Below are 23211 nucleotides of genomic sequence, written 5' to 3'. Positions count from 1 at the left end.
GCCCCACGCAGATCTCGTGGATGCAAGGGGGCTGTACTTCGGTGCTGGAGCTGCTCAGGGTCGGGGCTTCTCTTACCCCAAAGCACTCAGTCGAGGGTCACTCGGTGGTCGTGCTGGACAAGCGTCGTGCAGTTCTGAAGATGGCCGGTCCCTCGAGGTCTCGTCACACCCACGAATCTCAGCGTAACTGACGATGTAGGTAGAGGTCAGAGGTGCCAGGGAAGCCGGTTCTCGTCGTGCTGGAGCAGTCTTGATCCGGAGGAGAGACTTGCAGCAAACCGCGATGCTTGGTTGGTGCCTGCTGCTGCAGGGTGACTACTCCTTAGTCACAAGGGAGAAATCTTGAGAAGAGTCTGGAGTTCTTCGTGTAGAAGGTCGGTTCAGGATTCAAAGATTGATCTAATTTGGAAGGGGGCCTGCTCCTACCTTTATCCTGCAAAAGGGGGCTGGCACGCGACTAAGTCCTGCCCTATGGGTGGGACTAGGAGGGGGGAGGTTACACCCCACTCCTTTGGCGGGCTTTTCCCCAGCCCAGGGTCTGGTGTGCCCCTGGAACTGGTTCAAGCCGGCCTATGCACAGTGAGCACCGGGGTGCCACTTGCAGTCACCTTCCTCTAAAGCCCTGTCTACCTAGGATACACAAAATCCTGTCTGGGACGGTGCTGGCACCGCCCCGGACAGGAAACCCTTTGTCCTTGCCTCCTGCGCTGGGAGGACTCCAGGCAACAGGAGGTCAGACTTGTGTCTCGGTGGCAGCATCCATTTTGTGGAGCTAAGGCTCTGTCTGACTTTAACCGGGGTTACAGGTTACCAACATGTCGTGTCCCTCTAGAAGGGTGGAATGCTAACCCCGTCGCCAGAATTGGCGAGGGGTTAGTATTCCAATTCGTATGACACCTTACTCGACATGTTTTGATAAAGCGATACCAGAGTTGGCATATAACCGCGAGGATTATAATGCACTTAAGAGTATATGGTATGCGTTATCATGGAAACGGCTAAGGGATAGATCCCGAAAGCCGCAGACAGGCTCAGCTCATGCCAGAGCACCATCTCACACGATTCCAAGCACTCTGCCTTCAGGATTGTCAAGGCCTGCCATAGGAGTGAATGATAGGAGATCTGTGTGCCCATTTTAGGGTTAGATATAGGTATACTATATCTAAAGCAAAGGGTGATTACACCACCTTGCCCCAGCTGTCGTGCAGCCAGTTGTGTCAGATTTGGATGGCCAGCCAGGGGTTGCATAATACATACTGCAGCCCCTGGTAGGCCCTGGGTACACCTATGCCCTGGGTACCTAAGGTACACTGTACAGGGACTGATAAGGTGACTCAGTATCCAATTAGATATGTACCTAAGGTACATGGAATCCATTTTACAGAGAGAGCAGTAGGCCTGGGGTCCCGAATAGCAGGGCCCCAGGTCAACTAAGTCAGAAAACCAGCAAAACACCAGGCAAAAAGTTGGGGGCAACCATAGTCAGGGATCTACCTTCCTACAGGCTGATCTTCGGTGCAGGAGCTGCTCCGGGTTGGGGCTTCTCAGTCCCCAAAGCACTTGGTCGAGTTTACCTCGGGAGTCGTGCTGGAAGCGAAGTGCAGGTTCGTTCAAGATGGCCGGTCCCACGTGTCTCGTCGCACCCACGGGTCTCCGCTTTGCTGTAGATGTAGGTAGAGGTCGGAGAGGTCTGGGAATCCGGGTCTCGTCGGGCTCTGAAGTCTGGATCCTCGAGGGAAGACGACAAAGAGAAGCCGCTGGACGCTTGATGGTGCCTGCAGTTGCAGGGTGGACACTCCTTGCCCACAAGGGAGATTCTTCAGTCTTCTGTGGAGCAGAACGTCGAAGGCCAGAGTTTCTTCTTGTTGAATAGTTCAGGATAATCTAATTTGGAATGGGGCCAGCTCCTACCTTTATTCTCCTAAAAGGGGGCTGTACTACTGACTAGGTCCCTCCCCTGGGTGGGACCAGGAAGGGGGTGGCTACACCCCCTATCCTTTGTCCGGTTTCGCTGCCAGAGCTGGGGCTGGGATGCCCCAGCAACTGGTTTGAACCGGTGTATGCACAGGGCACCTTGTGTGCCCCAGGCAGGTCTCATTCCTTTCAGGCCTCCCTACCTCAATACACAAAATCCTTTCTGGGGTGGTGCTAGCACCTCCCAAGGCAGGAAACCCTTTGTCCAAGCCATCCTCGCTGGAAGGACTCCCAGCAGCAGGAGGTCAGACTTGTGTCTGTGGTGGCAGCATCCATTTTGTGATGCTGAGGCTCGAGTTAACTTTAACCGGGGTTCACAGTTACATACATGTCGTGTCCCTCTAGAAGGGTGGACTGCTACCCCCGTCGCCAGAATTGGCGAGGGGGTAGTATTCCAAATCGTATGACACCTTACTCGACATGTTTTGATAATGTTATACCAGAGTTAGCATTTAACCGCGAGGTTGATAATGCACTTAAGAGTATATGGTATAGCGTTATCATGGAACAGCTATTAGGACTTTGTTCCGCAAGCTGCAAACGGGCTCAGCTCATGCCAGAGCACCATCTCACATAATTCCAAGCACTCTGCCTTCAGGATTGACAAGGCCTTCCATAGGAGTGACTGATAGGAATATATGTGTCCATTTTAGGGTTAGATATAGGTATACTATATCTACAGCAAAGGGTGTTTACACCACCTTGCCCCAGCTGTCATGCAGCCAGTTGTGTCAGATTTAGATGGCCAGCCAGGGGTGGCATAATACATGCTTCAGCCCCTGGTAGGCCCTGGGTACACCTATGCCCTGGGTACAGGGACTGATAAGGTGGCCCAGTACCAATTGGTAAATGCACCTAAGGCACATGGTTGTCAATTTAGAGAGAGAACAGCTAGGCTGTGGGTCTGATTAGCAGGCCCACAGCCAGGGAAAGTCGTAAACCAGTGAAGCAAAAAGCAAAAATCTGGGGTGACCATAGGATTGCAGACCCCACTCTCCTGCAATGTGGAGGTGGCTGACTACTGTCTGGGGCGAGCCCGCCTTAAACAACCAGTCGTCGAGGTAGGGGAAGACTGAAATCCCTAACCTGCGCAGATGAGCTGCGACCACCGCCATCACTTTCGTGAACACCCGTGGGGTGCTGGTAAGGCTTAAGGGGAGCACGGTAAACTGAAAGTGCTCATGGCCTATCGTGAACCGCAGGTAACGCTGGCAGGACGGGGTTGTGAAAATAAGCGTCCTGCAAGTCCAACGCTACCATCCAGTCTCCCGGGTCCTGGGCAGCTAAGACCTGAGCCAGTGTCAGCATCTTGAACTTCTCCTATCAGAGGAAGCCGCTGACGTTCCGCAGGTCCAAGATAGGGCGTAGGCCCCCTTTGCCCTTCTTGGGTACCAGAAAGTAGTGGGAGTAACAACCACACCCTACTTCTGGCCCAGGAACACGCTGGAAGCCCCCTGTAGGAGAGTAGGGTCTGCAATCCTATGATCACCCAGATTTTTGCTTTTTGCTGCACTGGTTTACGACTTTCCCTGGCTGTGGGCCTGCTAATCAGACCCACAGCCTAGCTGTTCTCTCTATCCAAATTGTACTCAGGTACTGAATTGGCACTGGGCCCTCTCCAAGTCCCTGTACCCAGGGCTGAGGTGCACCCAGAAGTCTCCCAGGGGCTGAAGCATGTATTGTGCCACCCCTGGATTGACTAACTAAAACTGACACAACTGGCTGCACGACAGCTGGGGCAAGGTGGTGTACTCACCCTTTGCTTTAGATATAGTATACCTATATCTAACCCTAAAATGGACACACAGATCTCCTATCAGTCACTCCTATGGCAGGCCTTAACAATCCTGAAGGCAGAGTGCTTGGAATCGTGTGAGATGGTGCTCTGGCATGAGCTGAGCCTGTCTGCGGCTTTCGGGATCCATCCCTTAGCCGTTTCCATGATATCGCATACCATATACTCTTAAGTGCATTATAATCCTCGCGGTTAAATGCCAACTCTGGTATCGCTTTATCAAAACAGGTCGAGTAAGGTGTCATACGAATTGGAATACTAACCCCTCGCCAATTCTGGCGACGGGGTTAGCATTCCACCCTTCTAGAGGGACACGACATGCATGTAACCTATAACCCGGTTAAAAGTCAGACAGAGCCTTAGCATCCACAAAATGGATGCTGCCACCGAGACACAAGTCTGCCCTCCTGCTGCTGGGAGTCCTCCCAGAGCAGGAGATAAGGACAAAGGGTTTCCTGCCAGGGGCGGTGCCAGCACCGTCCCAGACAGGGTTTTGTGTATTGTAGGTAGGCAGGGCTTTAGAGGAAGGTGACTGCACGTGGCACCCCGGTGCTCACTGTGCATAGGCTGGCTGGAACCAGTTCCAGGGTCACTCCAGACCCTGTGCTGGGGAAAAGCCCGCCAAGGAAGTGGGTGTAACCACCCCCCTCCTAGTCCCACCCCTAGGGCAGGACTTAGTCGCGTGCCAGCCCCTTTTTACAGGATAAAGGTAGAGACTGGCCCCCTTTCAAATCAGATCATCTTTGAATCCTGAAACTACTTTCCACGAAAGGAACTCAAGACTTCTTCCTAAGATTTCTCCCTTGTGACTAAGGAGTAGTCACCCTGCATCCGCAGGCACCATCTAAAGAACACTGCGGTCTGCTGCAAGTCCTTCCTCCGGAATCCGACTGCCCAGCTCGACGAGAACCGGCTTCCCTGGCACCTCTGACCTCTACCCGCCTCTACAGCCCAGCTGAGAACCGTGGGTGCGACGAGACCTCAAGGGACCGGCTATCTGCAAGACTGCACGACTTCTTTCCAGCAAGCCCGCCGAGTGAATTCCTGGTGAGTGCTTTGGGGTCCGAGAAGCCCCCACCCTGAGCAGCTCCAGCACCGAAGAGCAGCCCCCCAGCATCTCCACGATCTGCGTGGGGCCCTTCTGCTTTTTACTGCTCACCGCGTTGTTTGGCTACTAGCCCGCTGGCTTGTGGCCTTCCTGACGACGCCCAACGACATTTCTGCTGCTGGTCTGGTTGCTCCAGACTGGCCCTTGCTTCCCTCCATCGGAGAAGTACCCTGGACCCTCCTGGTCCGCCCAAGACGCCATTTTAGGTCCACCGCGTGGGCCTTGCATTTGCCAAGACTTGTTGCCCAATCCTGGGTCCAGCGACGTCGACAGCAAGAACCTTCGTGGGACAGCTCGCACCTCCATCCTGGTCGCCGACAACGCCTCCTGGTCCGAGAGACTGCAGAGCCCAGCAGCGCCCACTCACCTGACTGCGGTGACTTCGCCCGGTGCCATCCTGGTGCCCACTTAATCACTGGCTAGTGATTCAAGAACTTGGTCCCCTCTGCTTTCAGGTTTTCTTCTTCCTTGATCCAGGCTTGGATCCATCGAACTTTCCTTCACTGGTCGCCTGCCAGCAACTTCTTCCTTCCAGGCTCCTGGTCCGGCAACGAGATCCCCGACGTCTTTTCAGACCTATGCAGCTGCAGCCCCTGGGCTAGGTAACTTCGGCACTCCGGTGTCCCAGCATAGCCTCACTATCCAAGGGTCAGGATCCACTGTCGTTTTCTCCCTACCAGGTCGGGTTCGCCCGTGAACACTAACTTTGTGAATTCTAGCTTCCATAGACTTTGTCCCGCATCCCGCGTGAGAGTGCACACTCTGCAACCGAGTCCCCTGGGCCTCCTAGTAGTAATCTAACGATTCCCTAGTCCAGTCCTAGCGATTCCAAAGCCTATTAGAACTGTTACTTACCTGCTAGTAATTCGCATTCCACTGTTAGAGTATATGGTTTTTCGTGCCCCTCGGGCATTTGTGTATAACGTGCTAACTTAAGTATTTTCGTAAGAATTTTGTTGTGTGCTTAGCTCCCTGTCTCATAAAGAGCCAGGGTAGTCTTGTTATAAATAAATACACTGTTTATTTTCATAACAACTTGTGTGGTGTCCTTTCACTGGGTGTTCAAGGGGTAATGTGATGGTAAAACAGCTGGCTTAACACGCCCTCTAGAGTCTTAGCCTTAGACTGCTCGTATCCATGCTACTAGGATAGCTGGTCTATAAGGTTGACTTACAACCAATCATCAATAAGGGTTGTTTGGACTGATATATAGTGATCACTAGAATAGTGAGCACTGCACATCAGGCCAACTTCTCACACCCCCCTTGGCCAAGAGGGCCGTAACTTCGTCTTGTAGAAGTTTTAAGTGATCCCCCGACACGCGGTGGTACTGCGGTGGCATGGCTGGACGGGATGCCTCGAAGGGGAGGGACAAGCCCCTTCGGACTATTTGCAGCACCCACCTGTCCGATGTGATAGTGCGCCAGTGGAGGTGGTGATGGCGAACCCTTCCCCTCACTGGCGTCACATGGGCCTGAAAGCTCAGACTAGGGTTTTGAGGCGGATGCTGCAGGGGTAGGTGTGGACTGGCCTCGCCGTTGTCCCTGACCGCCGCCACGGCGGTGTCCACGTCCACCACCGCGCTGGATGGTAGTCTGCGGCCCGTGGCTGGCAGGACGTGAGGGGAAGCCCCTTCCTTGGCCACGAAAGGGGCGAAATGCAGCCGTTTGCTGGCACGGGGCCGAGAGGCCCAAGGACTTAGCCGTAGCCCTGGAGTCCTTAAAGCGCTCAAGCACATGGTCTGCCTTGTTGCCAAAGAAGCGACGGCCATCAAACGGCATGTCCATAAGGGTGTTTTGGACATCAGCCGAAAAGTTGGCGGACCTCAACCAGGCGTGTAGACGAATCGCCACCGTCGTTGCCATCTCTCTGCCCAGTGAGTCTGTGGTATCCAGCCCACACCGGATGGAATACCGTGCTGCATCTCGACCCTCCGCAAGGGCTTGAGCGAGTATAGTCCGGGCCTCCTCCGGACATTGTGGCAGCACGTCCGCGACCGTGTCCCACAGAGAGTGGGTGTAACGGCCCAAGAGGCATGCGGTGTTGACTGACCGCAACCCCAAACTCAGGGAGGAGAATACCTTTTTCCCGTATCGCTCATACCTCTTGGATTCTCGATCGGGGGGAGCCGTCGGGAATGCAGTCTGGGAGTTAGAGGCCTGGATGCTCAGGCTCTCGGGGGTTGGGTGGGTGGACAGGAAGCAAGGGTCGCCCAGAGCCGGGCGGTGGCGCCAGGCCACGTTCCTATCTACAGGCGGACCTGTAGCGGGCTTGGACCAAGTGCCCAGAAGAACGTCTGACAAGGCCTCATTAAAAGGCAGCAGAGGTTCGGCCAGGCTTGCCTGCGGTTTAAGGACCTCAGTGAGGAGGTTAGTCCTCACGGCCGCGACGAGGAGCTCAAGGCCCAAGGCCTTGGCAGCCCGCGTCAGCACCACACTATAGGCAGCCCCCTCCTCCGTAGCCACGGTAGGAGGGGAGACAAAACCAGTGCCGGGCGAAGTGTCCAGACCACTGACCTCCCCAAGCTCACCTGCCCAGTATTGAGAAGACTGACACGTGCCAGAGGGTCCTCGGACCCCTCCCAATCCTCCTCATCACCCATCACCTGGTACTCAGGTTCAAAGGATGAGGCCGGGTCGTAGAAGTAAAAGTCTCCCATCGGCTTCGGGGAGGACACCCTGGGGGCCGGCGAGGTCGACCGGCGACGACCCGGATCCGGAGCCGGCGGGGCCCTGCGGCGTCGGGACCGAAGCACCCGGCCCGCGTGGAGACCCAGTCGGGGCCACGGAACCCGACGGAGCAGCGAGCGACCTCATGGCCATGAGGAAGGACTCTATCTCCTCCGGCGTCGCGTGCTGCCCAGGGACCGGCGGGTATGAAGCAGGCCGCAACGCCTGCGGCTCCGGCGGAGGCGGTGTCGCCGGAACCCCCTGCCACGCTGCACGAGCGTCGGGGGGAGTCAGAAGAGCGATGTCGCCTATTCGACTTCTTGTGCCTTACCTGAGGACTTCGAGCCCAAAGACTGATGACTCCCGGAACTGTGGTGACTCCGGCCCCGCGACCGGTCCCTTGACCTCCTTTCGAACCGGCACCTCGAGCGGCGCGGGGCTGACTGCCGGAGCTGGAGTCGCTTGCGGGACCGCTCCCGTCTAGCTTTGGACGTCAGGGCTCGGCAGTCGGAGCAGGACTTGTCGTTGTGGTCGGGGCCCAGACAGTGAAGGCACCGGCGATGGAGGTCGGTAACAGACATTAGTAGGTTGCAATCGACGCAGGGTTTGAACCCGGGCATCCCTACCGGCACCGTCGGAGTCGAGAGACTTCGAAAGATGATCAAAAAGGATCGAAAAAGTTAGTCAAAAATTGACTAGGGTACAACTTTTTCCGGATCGGCGCTTGCTGGCGGGGAAAAAAGAAGAACCGGTTTTTATCATGGCTCTGCGTTTCTGGCACGGAAAAGCTGTGTATAAGAACTGACGTCAGCGCGCGAGGGCGGCGTCTAAGTACTCCGGTGACGTCATCCCAGCGTCAACGACGGACACGGAGCCGCAGACGATGCCTACCGATGCGCAAGGGTACTGCTACGCAAAAATTTCCGGATCCAGTCTGACGCCTGGGGATATTCTAAGGTAAGGAATCTCTTACTAACCGGTTTCTTTCAGATCGCTTGCTTCAAGATTGGCTCACTTGAAAAACATGTTTATGCACTGTAAACTGGATGCAAGTAACCAACTGACATCTTGATAAGGTGTACATCAATGAGTTTTGGATACCAGTACGTAAGTATTATCAACCAAAATCACAACATTAATAAAGGATTTTTGTAAACATTTTTCTTTATTCTTTTTTAAACAGTACATACTTCACTTTTATGGTTGCTTTGCTTGCGGTAAACAAGAGAAAACGAAACAGTTACCTTGTGTAGTCAGGAGAACTTTCTCTGCATTGTTGGGTAACCCGAGCCAGGAAGGAGTCTGCGTATCCGGAAGCAACTCAACCCACTGCACAAATTCATCACGTCTGAATGAAAAAAGCTACATCTCAGAAGATATTTGCAACTTTCAAGAAGCAACACTGAACAGAATAGATTTCAAATGAAATACAATGACACAGCCATCTGTCAATTCTGCAGTGATGTATGATCAAGGTACACTGGGTATCTACAGTGTACAAGTGAATAAGGGGCAGGCACTAATGCACAAGTTACTTACTTGTGTAACGATATATCTGTAAGAGAGATTAGTTAGTGATAGATTACTTACCTTAGAATATCTACAAGCGTCAGACTGGATCCGGAAAGTTTTTTTGTCAGCAGTACCCCAGCGCATCGGTAGGAGTCGTCGTACGGCTCCGCGTACGTCGCTGAGATGACATCACTGGAGCTACTTAGACGCGCCCACGCTCGCTGACGGCAGTTCGGTACACGACTTTACGCGCCAGGAACGCAGAGCCATGCAAGATACTGACAACTGGTTCATTGAAACTAGGGCCCTGAGAAGCGATGACGTTAACCCTAGAAATCAGTTCGCAGAACGGGGAGGATGGGTGGGGCGGTAAGGAATCTATCACTAACTAATGTCTCTTGCACAAGTTACTTGTGTAACAATATATCTGTATCTGAAAGAGACACGTTAGTGATAGATTCCTAACCTTAGAATAGATACCCCAGCAATACCAACCCCGGTGGTGGGTCTGCGAACAAAGATTACACCAGAAAGTCACAGAGAACCGAACGGCCAAAGAAGCCGTCTCTCCGGACTTGACTGTCAAGGCAATAATGCTTAGTAAATGTGTGCAGCGTGGCCCACGTGCCTGCCTGACAGATGTCTTGCAGGGGGACACCACGTCCCAATGCAGTAGTAGCCGCTGTCGCCCTGTTAGCCAGAGAATAACAGGCTTTGATACACAAGACGACCCAGCGGGAGATAGTCCTCTTGTGTACAGCCCGGCCTTTTTTGGCGCCCACGTAGCCAACCCAGAGTTGGTCATTCAACCGGAACAGTTGTGTGCTATTTAAGTAAAGTGAAAGCGCACGTTTTGGGTCCAGATGGTGGAGCCTCTCTTCCTCTCTGGAGGGGTGCGGTGGCGGAAAGAAAGTGGGCAAGGTGATAGTCTGCCCAATGTGAAAAGCAGTGACAACTTTTGGCAAGAAGGAAGGACGAGTGCGAAGCATAACCTTGTCCGGATGGACAGACAGAAAAGGAGTCTTACAAGAAAGAGCCTGGAGCTCACTCACTCGCCTAGCAGGAAAGCAGTCTTCAAAGTAAACAAACGAAGAGGACAGTTGTGGAGCAGCTCAAAAGGAGCGCACACCCAAAAATTAAGTACCAGATTAAAGTCCCACTGCGGCATCACAAACGGAATAGAAGGGAAAAGGTGAGTAATGCCTTTAAGAAATCTATCAACTATTAATTGAAAAGAGCGGGCTGATTAGGAAGCCTGAAAAAGGCTGAGATTGCAGAAAGGTAGCCCTTGATAGTGCCTAGAGCAGAGCCATGCCAGGCCAAAGAAATAATGAACAAAAGGACCTCTGAAAGAGGGACAGAAAAGGGATCCACAGCCTTTGCTGTGTACCATGCCACAAATTTGTTCCACCTACAGGCGTATATCGATTTAGTGGAGGGACGCCTGGCTGCCAGAATGACATCACAGACTTCAGGAGGCAAGTCAAACAGAATCAACTGTCTCAGCTCAATCTCCACGCATGGAGGTGGAGGCTGGACGGGTTCAGGTGGAGGACCGTCCCCTGCTGCTGCGACAGAAGATCCTTCCGAAGAGGCAGTCCGATCGGGAGATCCAAGCTCATACTGAGTAGCTCGGGATACCAAACTCTTCGAGGCCAGTCCGGTGCCACAAGAATTACTTGGGCCAGGTCGCGCCTGATCTTCTTCAGCACTCTGGGCAGAAGTGGTATAGGCGGAAAGGCGTAAAATAGACCGCAGCTCAACTTGCGACGAAAAGCGCCGCAGAGCGAGTGCCGCCTTGGAAATAACACGCAGATCAGCTGACATTGCATGTTCTCTTCGGTGGTGAATAGATCTAACCAAAGCTCTCCCCACTGTCTAAAGAGACCTTCCACCACCTCCGAGTGGAGATGCCATTCGTGAACCATCAGGCACCGGCAGCTGAGTTCGTCCGCCCTGGCGTTTAAAGAACCTGCCAGGTGTTGAACAGTCAATGAAATGCCTTGACGTTCCAGCCATGTCCAGAGGCGCAGAGCCTCCTGACAGAGTCCATGACCCCACCCAGCCTTGTTTCTTGCAATACCACATGGCGGTGGTGTTGTCGGTGAACATCTGCACCACCTTCCCGTTGACAGTGGGAAGGAATGCCTTCAGTGCAAGAAGGATCGCCCGAAGCTCCGGAAGGTTGATATGGAGCTTGGACTCCACCGGAGACCAGAGGCCTCTGATCTCGCCTCTCCCATGTGGCCGCCCAATCACAGGAGGGATGCACCCGTCACCGCTGTGCCCCCCCGGTTGGGGAAGGGAGAGGGATCTGCTGCTGACCCAATGCAGATTCATGAGCAACCACTGCAATTGTTGTGCAGTGCCCTCCGAGATCTGGACGCAGTCGGACAGGTTCCACTGATGCTGCGCCCACTGGAACTTCAGGTACCACTGCAGAGCCCGCATATGCCATCTGGCATGGTTGGTGAGCAGGATGCAGGAGGCTATGAGGCCCAGCAGCCTTAAGGTCGTCCTGACAGAAACCTGGGACAAGGGCTGAAAGATCTGAATCATAGCCCGAATGTCCCAGACTTGCTGTTCGGGAGGATCGACCCGAAACTGTGCCGTGTTCAGAACCGCTCCGTTGAAGAGGAGCTTCTGAGAGGGAATCAGGTTCTGACTTTGGCACGTTGATGGAGAACCCCAGCAAATGCAGGAGGTCGGCCGTAGTCTGGAGGTGGGAGATGACTGCCTGGGGCGAGCCCGCCTTCAACCACTAGTCGTCGAGATAGGGGCAGACTGAAACCCCTGATCTGCGCAGGTGAGCTGCGACCATTGCCATCACTTTCGTGAACACCCGAAGGCCGCTTGTAAGGCCGAAGGGGAGCACGGTGAACTGAAAATGCTCCTGCCTTACCATGAATCGCAGGTAACGCAAGTGGGCCGGCAGGACAAGGATATGAAAATAAGCGTCCTGCAGGTCCAACTATACCAACCAGTCTTGCGGGTCGAGGGAAGACAATACCTGAGCAAGTGTGAGTATCTCGAACTTCTCCTTTCGGAGGAAGCGATTGACATTCCGAAGGTCCAAGATAGTACGCAGGCCTTTGTCCTTCTTTGGAACCAAGAAGAAGTGGGAGTAACAACCACGACCTACTTCTGGCATCGGAACACACTCTATGGCCCCCTTGGCCAAGAGGGCTGTAACTTCCTGCTGGAGAAGTGTCAAGTGATGCCCCGACACGCGGTGGTACTGTGGTGGCATGGCTGGATGGGTAGTCTCAAAAGGGCGGGAGTAGCCCCTTCGGACAAGTTGCAGAACCCACTTGTCCGATGTGATGGTGCACCAGTGGTGGAGGTGATGGGGAGTCCTGCCACCCACTGGCGTCTGGTGGGCCTGAAACACCGGACTAGGAAGGTTTGGAGGCAGTGGCTGCAGGGGGGATGGTGGACTGACCCGCACGCTGGCCCCGTGACCCACCTCTGCGGGTCCAACATCCGCGGCTGCGCGAAGACTACTTTAGCGCCGAACAGACGAGTGCCATCAAAGGGCATGTCCATCAACGTGTTTTGGACATCCCCAGAAAAGCCAGTCATCCTCAGCCAGGCGTGACGGCGTAGCGCCAGTGTCGTTGAAATCGCCCTGCCCAGCGAATCAGCAGTGTCAAGACCACAACGGATGGTGAACTTGGCTGCGTCTCTGCCCTCAGCAATAGCTTGGGAAAGTATTGTACAAGCCTCCACCGGACACTGAGGCAGCACTTGCACAACCTTATCCCACACAGAACGGGAATAACGGCCCAAGAGACATGCGGTGAAAAAAATCTTACCAAATTGCTCCAGTTTCTAGGATTCCCTGTCCGGAGGTGTGGAAGGGAATGCGCTTGGGGACTCAGGGGACTCACAAGCTCTCGGGGTGGGGTGTTGGGAGAGGAAAACGGGGTCACCCAGGGCCGGGCGATGGCGTCGGGCCACATTCTTGTCTACAGGAGCCCCCATGTTGGGCCTGGACCAGGTGCCCAAAAGAACGCCTGAGAGTGCATCGTTAAAAGGCAGCAGCGGCTCCGTAGAAGCAGAAGCTGGCCTAAGCACTTCTGTCAGGTGGATAGCCCTAACGGCCACAGTAGGGAGATCGAGGTGGAGAGCCTCGGCTGCCCTACGCAACACCATAGAATATGATCCACCCTCCTCCGTAGCCATGGTAGAAGGAGACAGTGCGCCAGGTTCCGGAGCATAATCCTGGTCACCTGCATCCCCCGGATTCTAATCCCAGACCGGGTCTAACTCCCATTGGGCTGCGAGAGGGTCCTCAGACCCCTTCCAGTCCTCCCTGACCTCCATAGCCTGTGGAACATACGGAGGTGAGTGGACAAAGGGAAAGAAATTACCAAACGGCGTCGGAATCGGCGTCGGTCGACACCCTTCCAGCACCTGCCGTACGCCGGGGAGGACGATGCCGGTGGAGGTCATACAGGGCCAACCAGCATGGACGGGGATCCAAGACTGGATCCATGGGGGTTTCTCAGCATCGACGCCGGAGTCGTCGAAGACGTCGGGCCGGCGAAGAACGAGGACCCCCCCAGCTGGGCCGGCGGTGCCCGAAGGCGCACCGGCGGGGCCGGACGGTCCGAAGACACGTGTCATGGCTGACAGGAACTCCTGCAGCTGGGCCGTGTAGGAGAGTGGGGTCTGCAATCCTATGGTCACCCCAGATTTTTGCTTTTTGCTTCACTGGTTTACGACTTTGCCTGGCTGTGGGCCTGCTAATCAGACCCACAGTCTAGCTGTTCTCTCTCTAAATTGACAACCATGTACCTTGGGTGCATTTACCAATTGGTACTGGGCCACCTTATCAGTCCCTGTACAGTGTACCAAAGGTACCCAGGGCATAGGTGTACCCAGGGCCTACCAGGGGCTGAAGCATGTATTATGCCACCCCTGGCTGGCCATCTAAACAGACACAACTGGCTGCACGACAGCTGGGGCAAGGTGGAGTAATCACCCTTTGCTTTAGATATAGTTACCTATATCTAAACCTAAAATGGACACATATATTCCTATCAGTCACTCCTATGGAAGGCCTTATCACTCGTGAAGGCAGAGTGCTTGGAATTATGTGAGATGGTGCTCTGGCATGAGCTGAGCCCGTTTGCAGCTTGCGGAACCAAGTCCTAATAGCTGTTCCATGATAACGCTATACCATATACTCTTAAGTGCATTATCAACCTCGCGGTTAAATGCTAACTCTGGTATAACATTATCAAAACATGTCGAGTAAGGTGTCATACGAATTGGAATACTACCCCCTCGCCAATTCTGGCGACGGGGGTAGCATTCCACCCTTCTAGAGGGACACGACATGTATGTAACTGAGAACCCCGGTTAAAGTTAACTCGAACCTTGGCATCACAAAATGGATGCTGCCACCACAGACACAAGTCTGACCTCCTGCTGCTGGGAGTCCTTCCAGCAAGGATGGCTTGGACAAAGGGTTTCCTGCCTTGGGAGGTGCTAGCACCACCCCAGAAGGACTTTGTGTATTGGGGAGGATAGGCCTGAAAGGAATGAGACATGCCTGGGGCACACAAGGTGCCCTGTGTATACACCAGTTCAAACCAGTTGCTGGGGCATCCCTTCCCCAGCTCTGGCGGGAAACCGGACAAAGGATAGGGGGTGTAGCCACCCCCCTTCCTGGTCCCACCCAGGGGAGGGACCTAGTCAGTAGTGCAGCCCCTTTTAGCAGAATAAAGGTAGGAGCTGGTCCCATTCCAAATTAGATTATCCTGAACTATTCAACAAGAAGAAACTCTGGCCTTCGACGTTCTGCTCCACAGAAGACTGAAGAATCTCCCTTGTGGGCAAGGAGTGTCCACCCTGCAACTGCAGGCACCATCAAGCGTCCAGCGGCTTCACTTTGTCGTCTTCCCTCGAGGATCCAGACTTCAGAGCCCGACGAGACCCAGATTCCCAGACCTCTCCGACCTCAACTCACATCTGCAGCAAAGCTGAGACCCGTGGGTGCGACGAGACACGTGGGACCGGCCATCTTGAACGAACCTGCACTTCGCTTCCAGCACGACTCCCGAGGTAAACTCGACCAAGTGCTTTGGGGACTGAGAAGCCCCAGCCCCGAGCAGCCCCTGCACCGAAGATCAGCCCTCCAGCGTCCACGAGATCTGCGTGGGGCACTTCTGCTTGTTTGCTGCTCGACGCGTTGTCTGGTCACTTGCCGGCTGGCTAGTGGCCTCCTAGACGACGAACCTTTGAATCTTCACTGCTGGTCTGGTTGCTCCAGACCGGCCCTTGCTCCCTTCCAAAAGAGGGGCACCCCGGACTCTCCTAGTCCGCACCAGACGCTTTCTCCACTCACCGCGTGGGTTGCCTTTGCAAGGCCTGTTGACGCCGATTCCGGACCCAACACCGCCGACGGCGAGAGCCTGCGTGGGACAGCTCGTGCCTCCATCCTGGTCGTCGAAGATACCTCCTGGTCCACGTGGCTGCAGAGTCAAGCGTCCACTCTTCACCTGATCGCGACGTCGACATCTGGTTCCTTCCTGGTTCCACTCCAGTCACTGGCTAGTGACTGTGAACATTGTCCCCTCTGCTTTCAGGTCTCTTTCTTCACCAATCCACCCTTGGATTGCACCGGACATCTTCATCCTGGTCGCCTGCAGCATCTTTTCTTTCAGGCTCCATAGACTTCAACGCGAGAACCCGACGCACTTTGACACCTGTGCACCCGCAGTCCGTGGGTGAAGTAACAAGAGCATTTCGGTGCTCAAGGGTAGTTTAACTGTCCTAGTGTCCAGTTCCACAGTCGTTTTAGACCTATCCAGTCAGGATTGTCCGTACTCACCTTAAACTTGAACTGTACTGTCCATAGACGTTGTTACGCATCTCGCGTATGAGTTCACCCTCTGCACACGCGTTCCGTTGGCCTCCTATTACTTACCTGAAGTTAGTGTAGCGTGGTCCCATCGATCCTACAGTCCCTGGACAGCTCCATTCCTTTTATCGACTCTCACATTCCACTTACTTAGTATATGGTTTGTCGTGCCCCTAGGGCACCAGTGTAATTTTGTGCAACTTGTAGTATTTTTCGTAAGAGATTGTCATGTGCTTAGCCCTCTGACCTCAAAGAGTTCAGAGGTGTTGTTATTAATAAATATACTGTTTATTTTCATAACAACCTGTGTGGTGTCCTTTCATCTGGTATTCAAGGGGTTATATTGTGGTAAAACAGCTGGCTTCACATGCCAAAAGAGTTTAGCCTAAGACTGCTTTGTCCATGCTACCATTAGGATAGCTGGTCTATAAGGTTGACTTACAACCAAACACCATAAGGGTTGTTTGGACTAATACAAGGTGATCACTAGAACAAGTGAACATCATGTATCAGGCCAACTTCTCACAGGCCGTAGTTGCCGATGGACTCTGAAAGGGCGCGTAGGTCATCGGCAACTGCATAGGTTCCGCCGGAGCCACTGGCGCGGCGCCACCTGCACCCTTAGCCGCGTCGCTCGACCGGCTAGGGGAAGGCGAAGAGCGACAACGCTTCTTTGCCTTTTTGTACTTTGTTTTGCCTGACTCAGAGTGCGAAGACTTCGAATGATGGTGATTGCTCCGGGCCCGGTCCCTCGACCTCCCTCTGGACCGGGACCTTGAATGGCGCGGAACAGACTTCCGGGCCTCCAGCCACTTTCAGGACCGCTCCCGCAAAGTTTCCGGAGCCATGGCCTGGCAGTGGGGGCACAACTCTGAGTCGTGGTCACGCCCCAGGCAGAAGAGACTCACGGTGCGGGTCTGGCCCCGACTTCATGAGGGGAAAGGCCGCGCAGGACTTAAAACCGGTCAGCCCTATGCACCTGTAGATTGATATATACTTGAAAACAGAAACAAAAAGTCCCTAAAAAAAGACTGTCAAAAAATTACTGGGGGTACCGCTCTCTCCGGATCTTGTCTTGCTGGCGTGAAAAAAGAAAACTGACGTCAGCGTGCCAGGGCTAGTCTAAGTAGCTCCAGAGACGTCATCTGGGCCACTACGACGCCAGCAACGTACGCGGAGTCGTACAACGACGCCTAGCGAAGAGCAGGGGTACTGCTGACGAAAAACTTTCCGGATCCAGTCTGATGCCTGGGGATATTTTAAGGTAAGGAATCTATCACTATCGTGTCTCTTACAGATTTATTAATTTATTCATTGTTTCGCTGTATCTTACAGTATGAAACTACATGCATTTAGCAATATTCATTTAGTGAATCAAATCTATTTAAGTACACAGAACAGACAAAAATCAAAATACCTGATACCATCTGGCATCTGTATATCTTTGTGACCATCAACTTTGCAGGCCAGTTTGAATTCACTATCAAAGCTAGCAGTGGTAAATAATCGCTCTAAGAAGGTGTTCAACAAACGCTGATCAAATTCATTGTCAACTCGACCACCATATATTGACTGCGCCATCAATGTCTTCAGTGCAGACCATGGAATCTTGTCTGGCGAAATGTTCTGACGGCCCTAAAAAAGAACGCACATAAAAAAAAACATGGTCACATTTAAGGTATAATTTCTTTTTCTACTTTCTAAACAGTAAAAGGTAGCACTAACTTTAATCCAAAAAGTAATATGTTACAAGTATAGCGCTTGTTTCTGGAGCAATAAAAAACACTAATTCTTACTAGCACAGCATTGTTGCAAAAGGTGTCAAAAAAACTGTCTTACTGTAAATTCAATTTCTGTTTTTGAAGATTGTTTATAATCAGCTGTTTGGCTGCAAGTCCTCTGTAAGGCTTTGTAAATCCTTGGATAGGATAATACTGTACTGAATGAAAAATGCAGTGTCCACTTTTTACATTGAGAAACCGTGAAATTGATAACGTGAAAGTATTGTTTGTTCTGTAGAATAAATAAGTACGAGTTACTTACCTTCGGTAACTATGTATCTGGTAGAGATGATTCTAGCCGCAGATTCCTTAACTTAGAATTACCCTCAGGCGTGAGACTGGATCCGGAAAACTTTTCTGCCACAGCAAGCCCGCGCACCGGCACCATGTGACTCCGCCCTGACGTCGTCCGCATTCGTGACGTCAGCGAGGATACATAAGTCCCACCCCGGCGCGCCTCCGTCAGTTTTCTTCGGAGAGCTTTCCGCGCGATAACCGAGCCATCGCAAACAGAACTGTGAGAATACTGGAACAGTGTGCGAAAACCCAGCTATACAGAAGGGTAAGAGACAAATGGTGAGGAACAGCACCATCCAGAATAGTGCCTGGTACTAAGGCACCAAGTAATGGAATGAAAGAATAGAGCTACTGCAAGCAAGACTGTAACCAACATACCAGCCTCTTTATAGGCAGAAGGCATGCGAAAAAGGGCACAGCAGACGAAGTATGCGCCATCGCTCGGAACCAAGAAGGGTTACAAGCCAGAACGGAAGAGCATTGACAAGTCATCCCCCAACCACACCAGCAAGGAGGGGGGGGAGGAAACCTTCTGAAAAGAACTGAGGGGCGAGACCCAGCCAGGGGACCTCAACCCCAAGGACTGTAAGAGTCAGAAGTGCAAGCAAACGCAAGGAAGCAGGGCACAACAAACCCTACATTGGGGACCAAATGCATGGGCGCAAAAAACACCCAGGCATTCGCCCACCAATCACGAGAAAGGAAGGAGCGGAACAGACAACAATAACAAGGCGAGCATTCCCATAGGGAGGGAGTAAGAAAAAATGGGCACCCGCAGAAGACCGCTACCCGGAAGCAGGCGAATACAGAAGACCGAGAAGGGTCCTCGCAGAAACTGGGAGGAAGGGAGGGTCGTGAAGGAATCTGCGGCTAGAATCATCTCTACCAGATGAGCAAGTTACTTACCTTCGGTAACGATATATCTGTAAGAAACAGTAGTTAGTATTAGATTCCTTACCTTAGAATATCCCCAGGCGTCAGTCTGGATCCGGAAACTTTTGTGTAGCAGTACCCCTGCGCGTCGGTAGGCGTCGTCTGCAGGCGTCCCCTGCGGCTCCGCGTCGTCGGCGTCGTGCGCCGTGATGACGTCGCTGGAGTATATAGACGCCGCCTCCGCGCGCTGACGTCAGTTCTTTGCACACAGCTTTTCCGCGCCAGAACACGCAGAGCCATGTGAGAACTAACACTGGTGCCATTTGAAACTAGGGCCCTGAAAGGGATGTCCTTAACCCTAGGTATCAGTTCGCAGAACGGGGAGGACGGGTGGGGCGGTAAGGAATCTAATACTAACTACTGTTTCTTACAGATATATCGTTACCGAAGGTAAGTAACTTGTTCATCTGAAAGAAACAGGTTAGTATTAGATTCCTTACCTTAGAATAGATACCCCAGCAATACCAACCCCGGTGGTGGGTCTGCGAACCAATACAAACCTACACCAGAAAGTCCTGGAGGACCGAACGGCCAAAGAAGCCATCCCTCCGGACTTGACTGTCCAGGCAGTAGTGCCTCGCAAAGGTGTGCAGCGAGGCCCACGTAGCCGCCTGGCAAATGTCCTGCAAAGGGACTCCCCGGCCCAGGGCAGTAGTAGCCGCCGTGGCCCGAGTGGAATGGGCCCTCAGCCCAACAGGAGGCTCCTTCCGAGCCAAAGAGTAGCATGCTTTGATGCACAGGACGACCCACCGAGAGATGGTTCGTTTCTGTACCGCCCTTCCCTTCTTCTCACCCACGTAGCCAACAAACAGTTGGTCATCCACCCGGAACTGGCGTGTGCGATCCATATAAAATGAAAGCACACGTTTTGGGTCCAGACGATGGAGCCGCTCTTCATCCTTTGAAGGATGCGGAGGCGGGAAGAAGGAGGGTAAGGTGATGGACTGCCCGATGTGAAAAGCAGAAACTACTTTGGGCAGGAAAGAAGGCCTAGTCCTAAGAACCACCTTGTCAGGATGGACGGACAAGAAAGGAGGTTTAACAGAAAGAGCCTGGAGCTCACTCACTCTCCTGGCAGAGGTGATGGCAACCAGGAAGGCCGTCTTTAAAGTGAGAAGACGGAGAGGACAGGAATGAAGCGGCTCAAAGGGAGCGCACATCAAGAATGTCAGAACCAGGTTCAAGTCCCACTGAGGCATCACGAACGGAACAGGAGGATACATGTGCGTGATGCCTTTCAAAAATCTCAGTACAATAGGGGACTTGAATAAAGATGGCTGATCAGGTAGCCTTAAGAAGGCGGAAAGGGCAGAAAGGTAGCCCTTGATAGTGCCCAGAGCAGAGCCCTGCTGGGCAAGAGAAAGAAGGAAGAGGAGAACCTCGGAAAGAGGGGCAGAAAGGGGATCCACAGCCTTCGCTGTGCACCATGCCACAAATCTGTTCCACCGGCAGGCGTATACCGACTTTGTGGAGGGACGCCTGGCTGCCAGAATCACATCACAGACTTCAGGAGGCAAGTCGAATGGCCTCAACTGTCGCCGCTCAATCTCCGCGCATGGAGGTGGAGGCTGGACAGGTTCGGGTGGAGGACCGTCCCCTGCTGCTGCGACAGAAGGTCCTCCTGAAGGGGCAGGCGGATCGAGGGACCGACTGACATGCTGAGTAGCTCGGGATACCAGTATCTTCGAGCCCAGTCCGGAGCCACAAGGATAACTTGGGCCCGGTCGCGCCTGATCTTCTTCAGCACTCTGGGCAGAAGTGGTATAGGCGGAAAGGCGTACAACAGACCGCAGCTCTACTCGCGCCGAAAGGCGTCGCCGAGCGAGTGCCGTCTTGGAAACTCCAACGCGCAGAACTGATGACATTGCGCGTTCTCTTCTGTGGCGAATAGATCTAACCAAGGCTCTCCCCATCGCTGAAAGAGTCCGTTCGCCACGTCCGAGTTCAGACGCCATTCGTGATCCACCGAGCACCGACGGCTGAGTTCGTCCGCCCTGGCGTTCAGAGAACCTGCCAGGTGTTGAACCGTCAGAGTCACGCCCTGACGTTCCAGCCATTGCCAGAGGCGCAGAGCCTCCTGGCAAAGGGTCCACGACCCCACACCGCCCTGCTTGTTGCAGTACCACATGGCGGTGGTGTTGTCCGTGAACACCTGCACTACACTCCCGTTGAGAAAGGGGAGGAATGCCTTCAGTGCTAGGCGAATCGCCCGCAGCTCCAACATGTTGATATGGAGCCGGGACTCCGCCGGAGACCAGATGCCTCTGATCTCTGCCTCTCCCAAGTGGCCTCCCCAGCCCTGGAGGGACGCGTCCGTCACAACTACGTGCTCCGGTTGGGGAAGGGAGAGGGATCTGCCTCTGACCCAATCGCGGTCCGTAAGCCACCACTGCAACTGTCTCGCAGTGCCCTCCGAGATCAGGACATGGTCGGACAGGTTGCCCTGATGCTGGGCCCACTGAAACTTCAGGTCCCACTGCAGAGCCCGCATCCGCCACCTGGCGTGATGCACCAGAAGGATGCAGGAGGCCATCAGCCCCAGAAGCCGCAGCGTCAACCTGACCGAAACCCGGGACAACGGCTGAAAGATGGGAATCAGAGCCTGAATATCCCGGACCCGCCGTTCCGGAGGATAAACCCGAAACTGCGCCGAGTCGAGAACCGCTCCGATGAAAAGGAGCTTTTGAGAGGGACACAGGTGTGATTTCGGCACATTGATGGAAAACCCCAGCTCGTGCAGGAGGTCTGCCGTCATCTGAAGGTGGTGGATGACTGTTTGGGGCGAGCCCGCCTTCAACAACCAGTCGTCGAGGTAGGGGAAGACTGAAACCCCTAACCGGCGCAGATGAGCTGCGACCACCGCCATCACTTTCGTGAACACCCGTGGGGCGCTGGTAAGGCCGAATGGGAGCACGATAAACTGAAAGTGCTCGTGGCCTACCGTGAACCGCAGGTAACGCCGGTGGGCCGGCAGGACGGGGATGTGAAAATACGCATCCGTCAAGTCCAACGCTACCATCCAGTCTTGTGGGTCTAGAGCAGCCAAGACCTGAGCCAAAGTCAACATCTTGAACTTCTCCTTCCGGAGGAAGCCGTTGACGTTCCGTAGGTCCAAGATAGGATGTAGGCCCCCTTTGTCCTTCTTGGGCACCAGAAAGTAGTGGGAGTAGCAACCACACCCTACTTCTGGCCCAGGAACGCGCTCGATGGCCCCCTTGGCCAAGAGGGCCGTAACTTCCTCCTGCAGAAGTGTCAAGTGGTCCCCCGACACACGGTGGTTCTGCGGTGGCATGGCTGGAGGAGTGGACTCGAAGGGGAGGGAGTAGCCCCTTCGGACGAGCTGCAGCACCCACCTGTCCGATGTAATCGTGCGCCAGCGGGAGTGGTGATGGCGAACCCTGCCACCCACTGGCGTCACATGGGCCCGAAAGCTCGGACTAGGAAGATTTGGAGGCTGCTGCGGGGGGAGGTGTGGACTGACCTCGCCGCTGCCCTCTACCGCCACCACGGCGGAATCCACGGCCGCCACCGCGCTGGGGAGCGTTCTGCGGCGCGTGGCTGGCAGCACGCGTGGGACCGCCCCTTCCCTGGCCACGAAAGGGGCGAAACGAACCCGGTTGCTGGCGCTGGGTCGAAAGACCCAAGGACTTGGCCGTGACCCTGGAGTCCTTGAAGCGCTCAAGCGCGTTGTCCGCCTTGTCACCGAACAGGCGACTGCCATCGAAAGGCATGTCCATGAGGGCATTCTGGACATCCGGCGAGAAGTTGGCGGATCTCAGCCAAGCATGGCGACGAATCGCCACCGTCGTGGACATAGCCCGTCCCAGCGAGTCGGTCGTGTCAAGACCACACCTTATCGAATACCTCGCCGCGTCCCGGCCTTCAACCAAGGCCTGGTTGAGCTTGTCCCGCACCTCCTGCGGGCATTGCGGCAGACACTCCGCGACCGTGTCCCACAGAGAGTGGGTGTAGCGGCCCAAGAGGCATGCGGGATTGCAAGACCGCAGTCCTGCACTCAAAGACGAAAAGACCTTCTTGCCAAATTGGTCATATCGCTTCGATTCCCGATCGGGCGGAGCCGACGGGAATGCGGACTGGGAAGTGGAGGCCTGGATCACCAGACTCTCCGGGGAGGGATGGGTGGAAAGGAAGGCAGGGTCGTCCGAACACGGACGGTGACGCCTGGCAACGTTCCGGTCAACCGGTGCACCGGAAGCGGGCCTGGACCAGGTGCCCAAAAGGACATCCGTCAGGGCCTCATTAAACGGCAG

The 23211-nt window shown here is 54.1% G+C and overlaps 1 protein-coding gene across 1 annotated transcript in view; it reads right to left on the bottom strand.

The window, feature by feature from the left end:
• Nucleotides 1–23211, bottom strand: part of DYNC1H1 (dynein cytoplasmic 1 heavy chain 1) — a 1596152-nt gene that overhangs the window by 323031 nt on the left and 1249910 nt on the right. The window contains exons 71-72 of the mRNA XM_078660192.1: nt 17347–17564; nt 8791–8894 (exon numbers count right to left, since the gene is read on the bottom strand). Of these exons, the coding sequence (XP_078516318.1) occupies nt 8791–8894; nt 17347–17564 (322 nt within the window). The remainder of the gene's footprint in view (nt 1–8790; nt 8895–17346; nt 17565–23211) is intronic.

This window comes from Lissotriton helveticus, chromosome 9 (genome assembly GCF_964261635.1).
Source record: "Lissotriton helveticus chromosome 9, aLisHel1.1, whole genome shotgun sequence".
Classification (NCBI taxonomy): domain Eukaryota; kingdom Metazoa; phylum Chordata; class Amphibia; order Caudata; family Salamandridae; genus Lissotriton; species Lissotriton helveticus.
The sequence above is the reverse complement of the archived record's forward strand: the minus strand, read 5'-3'. Positions and strand labels throughout refer to the sequence as shown.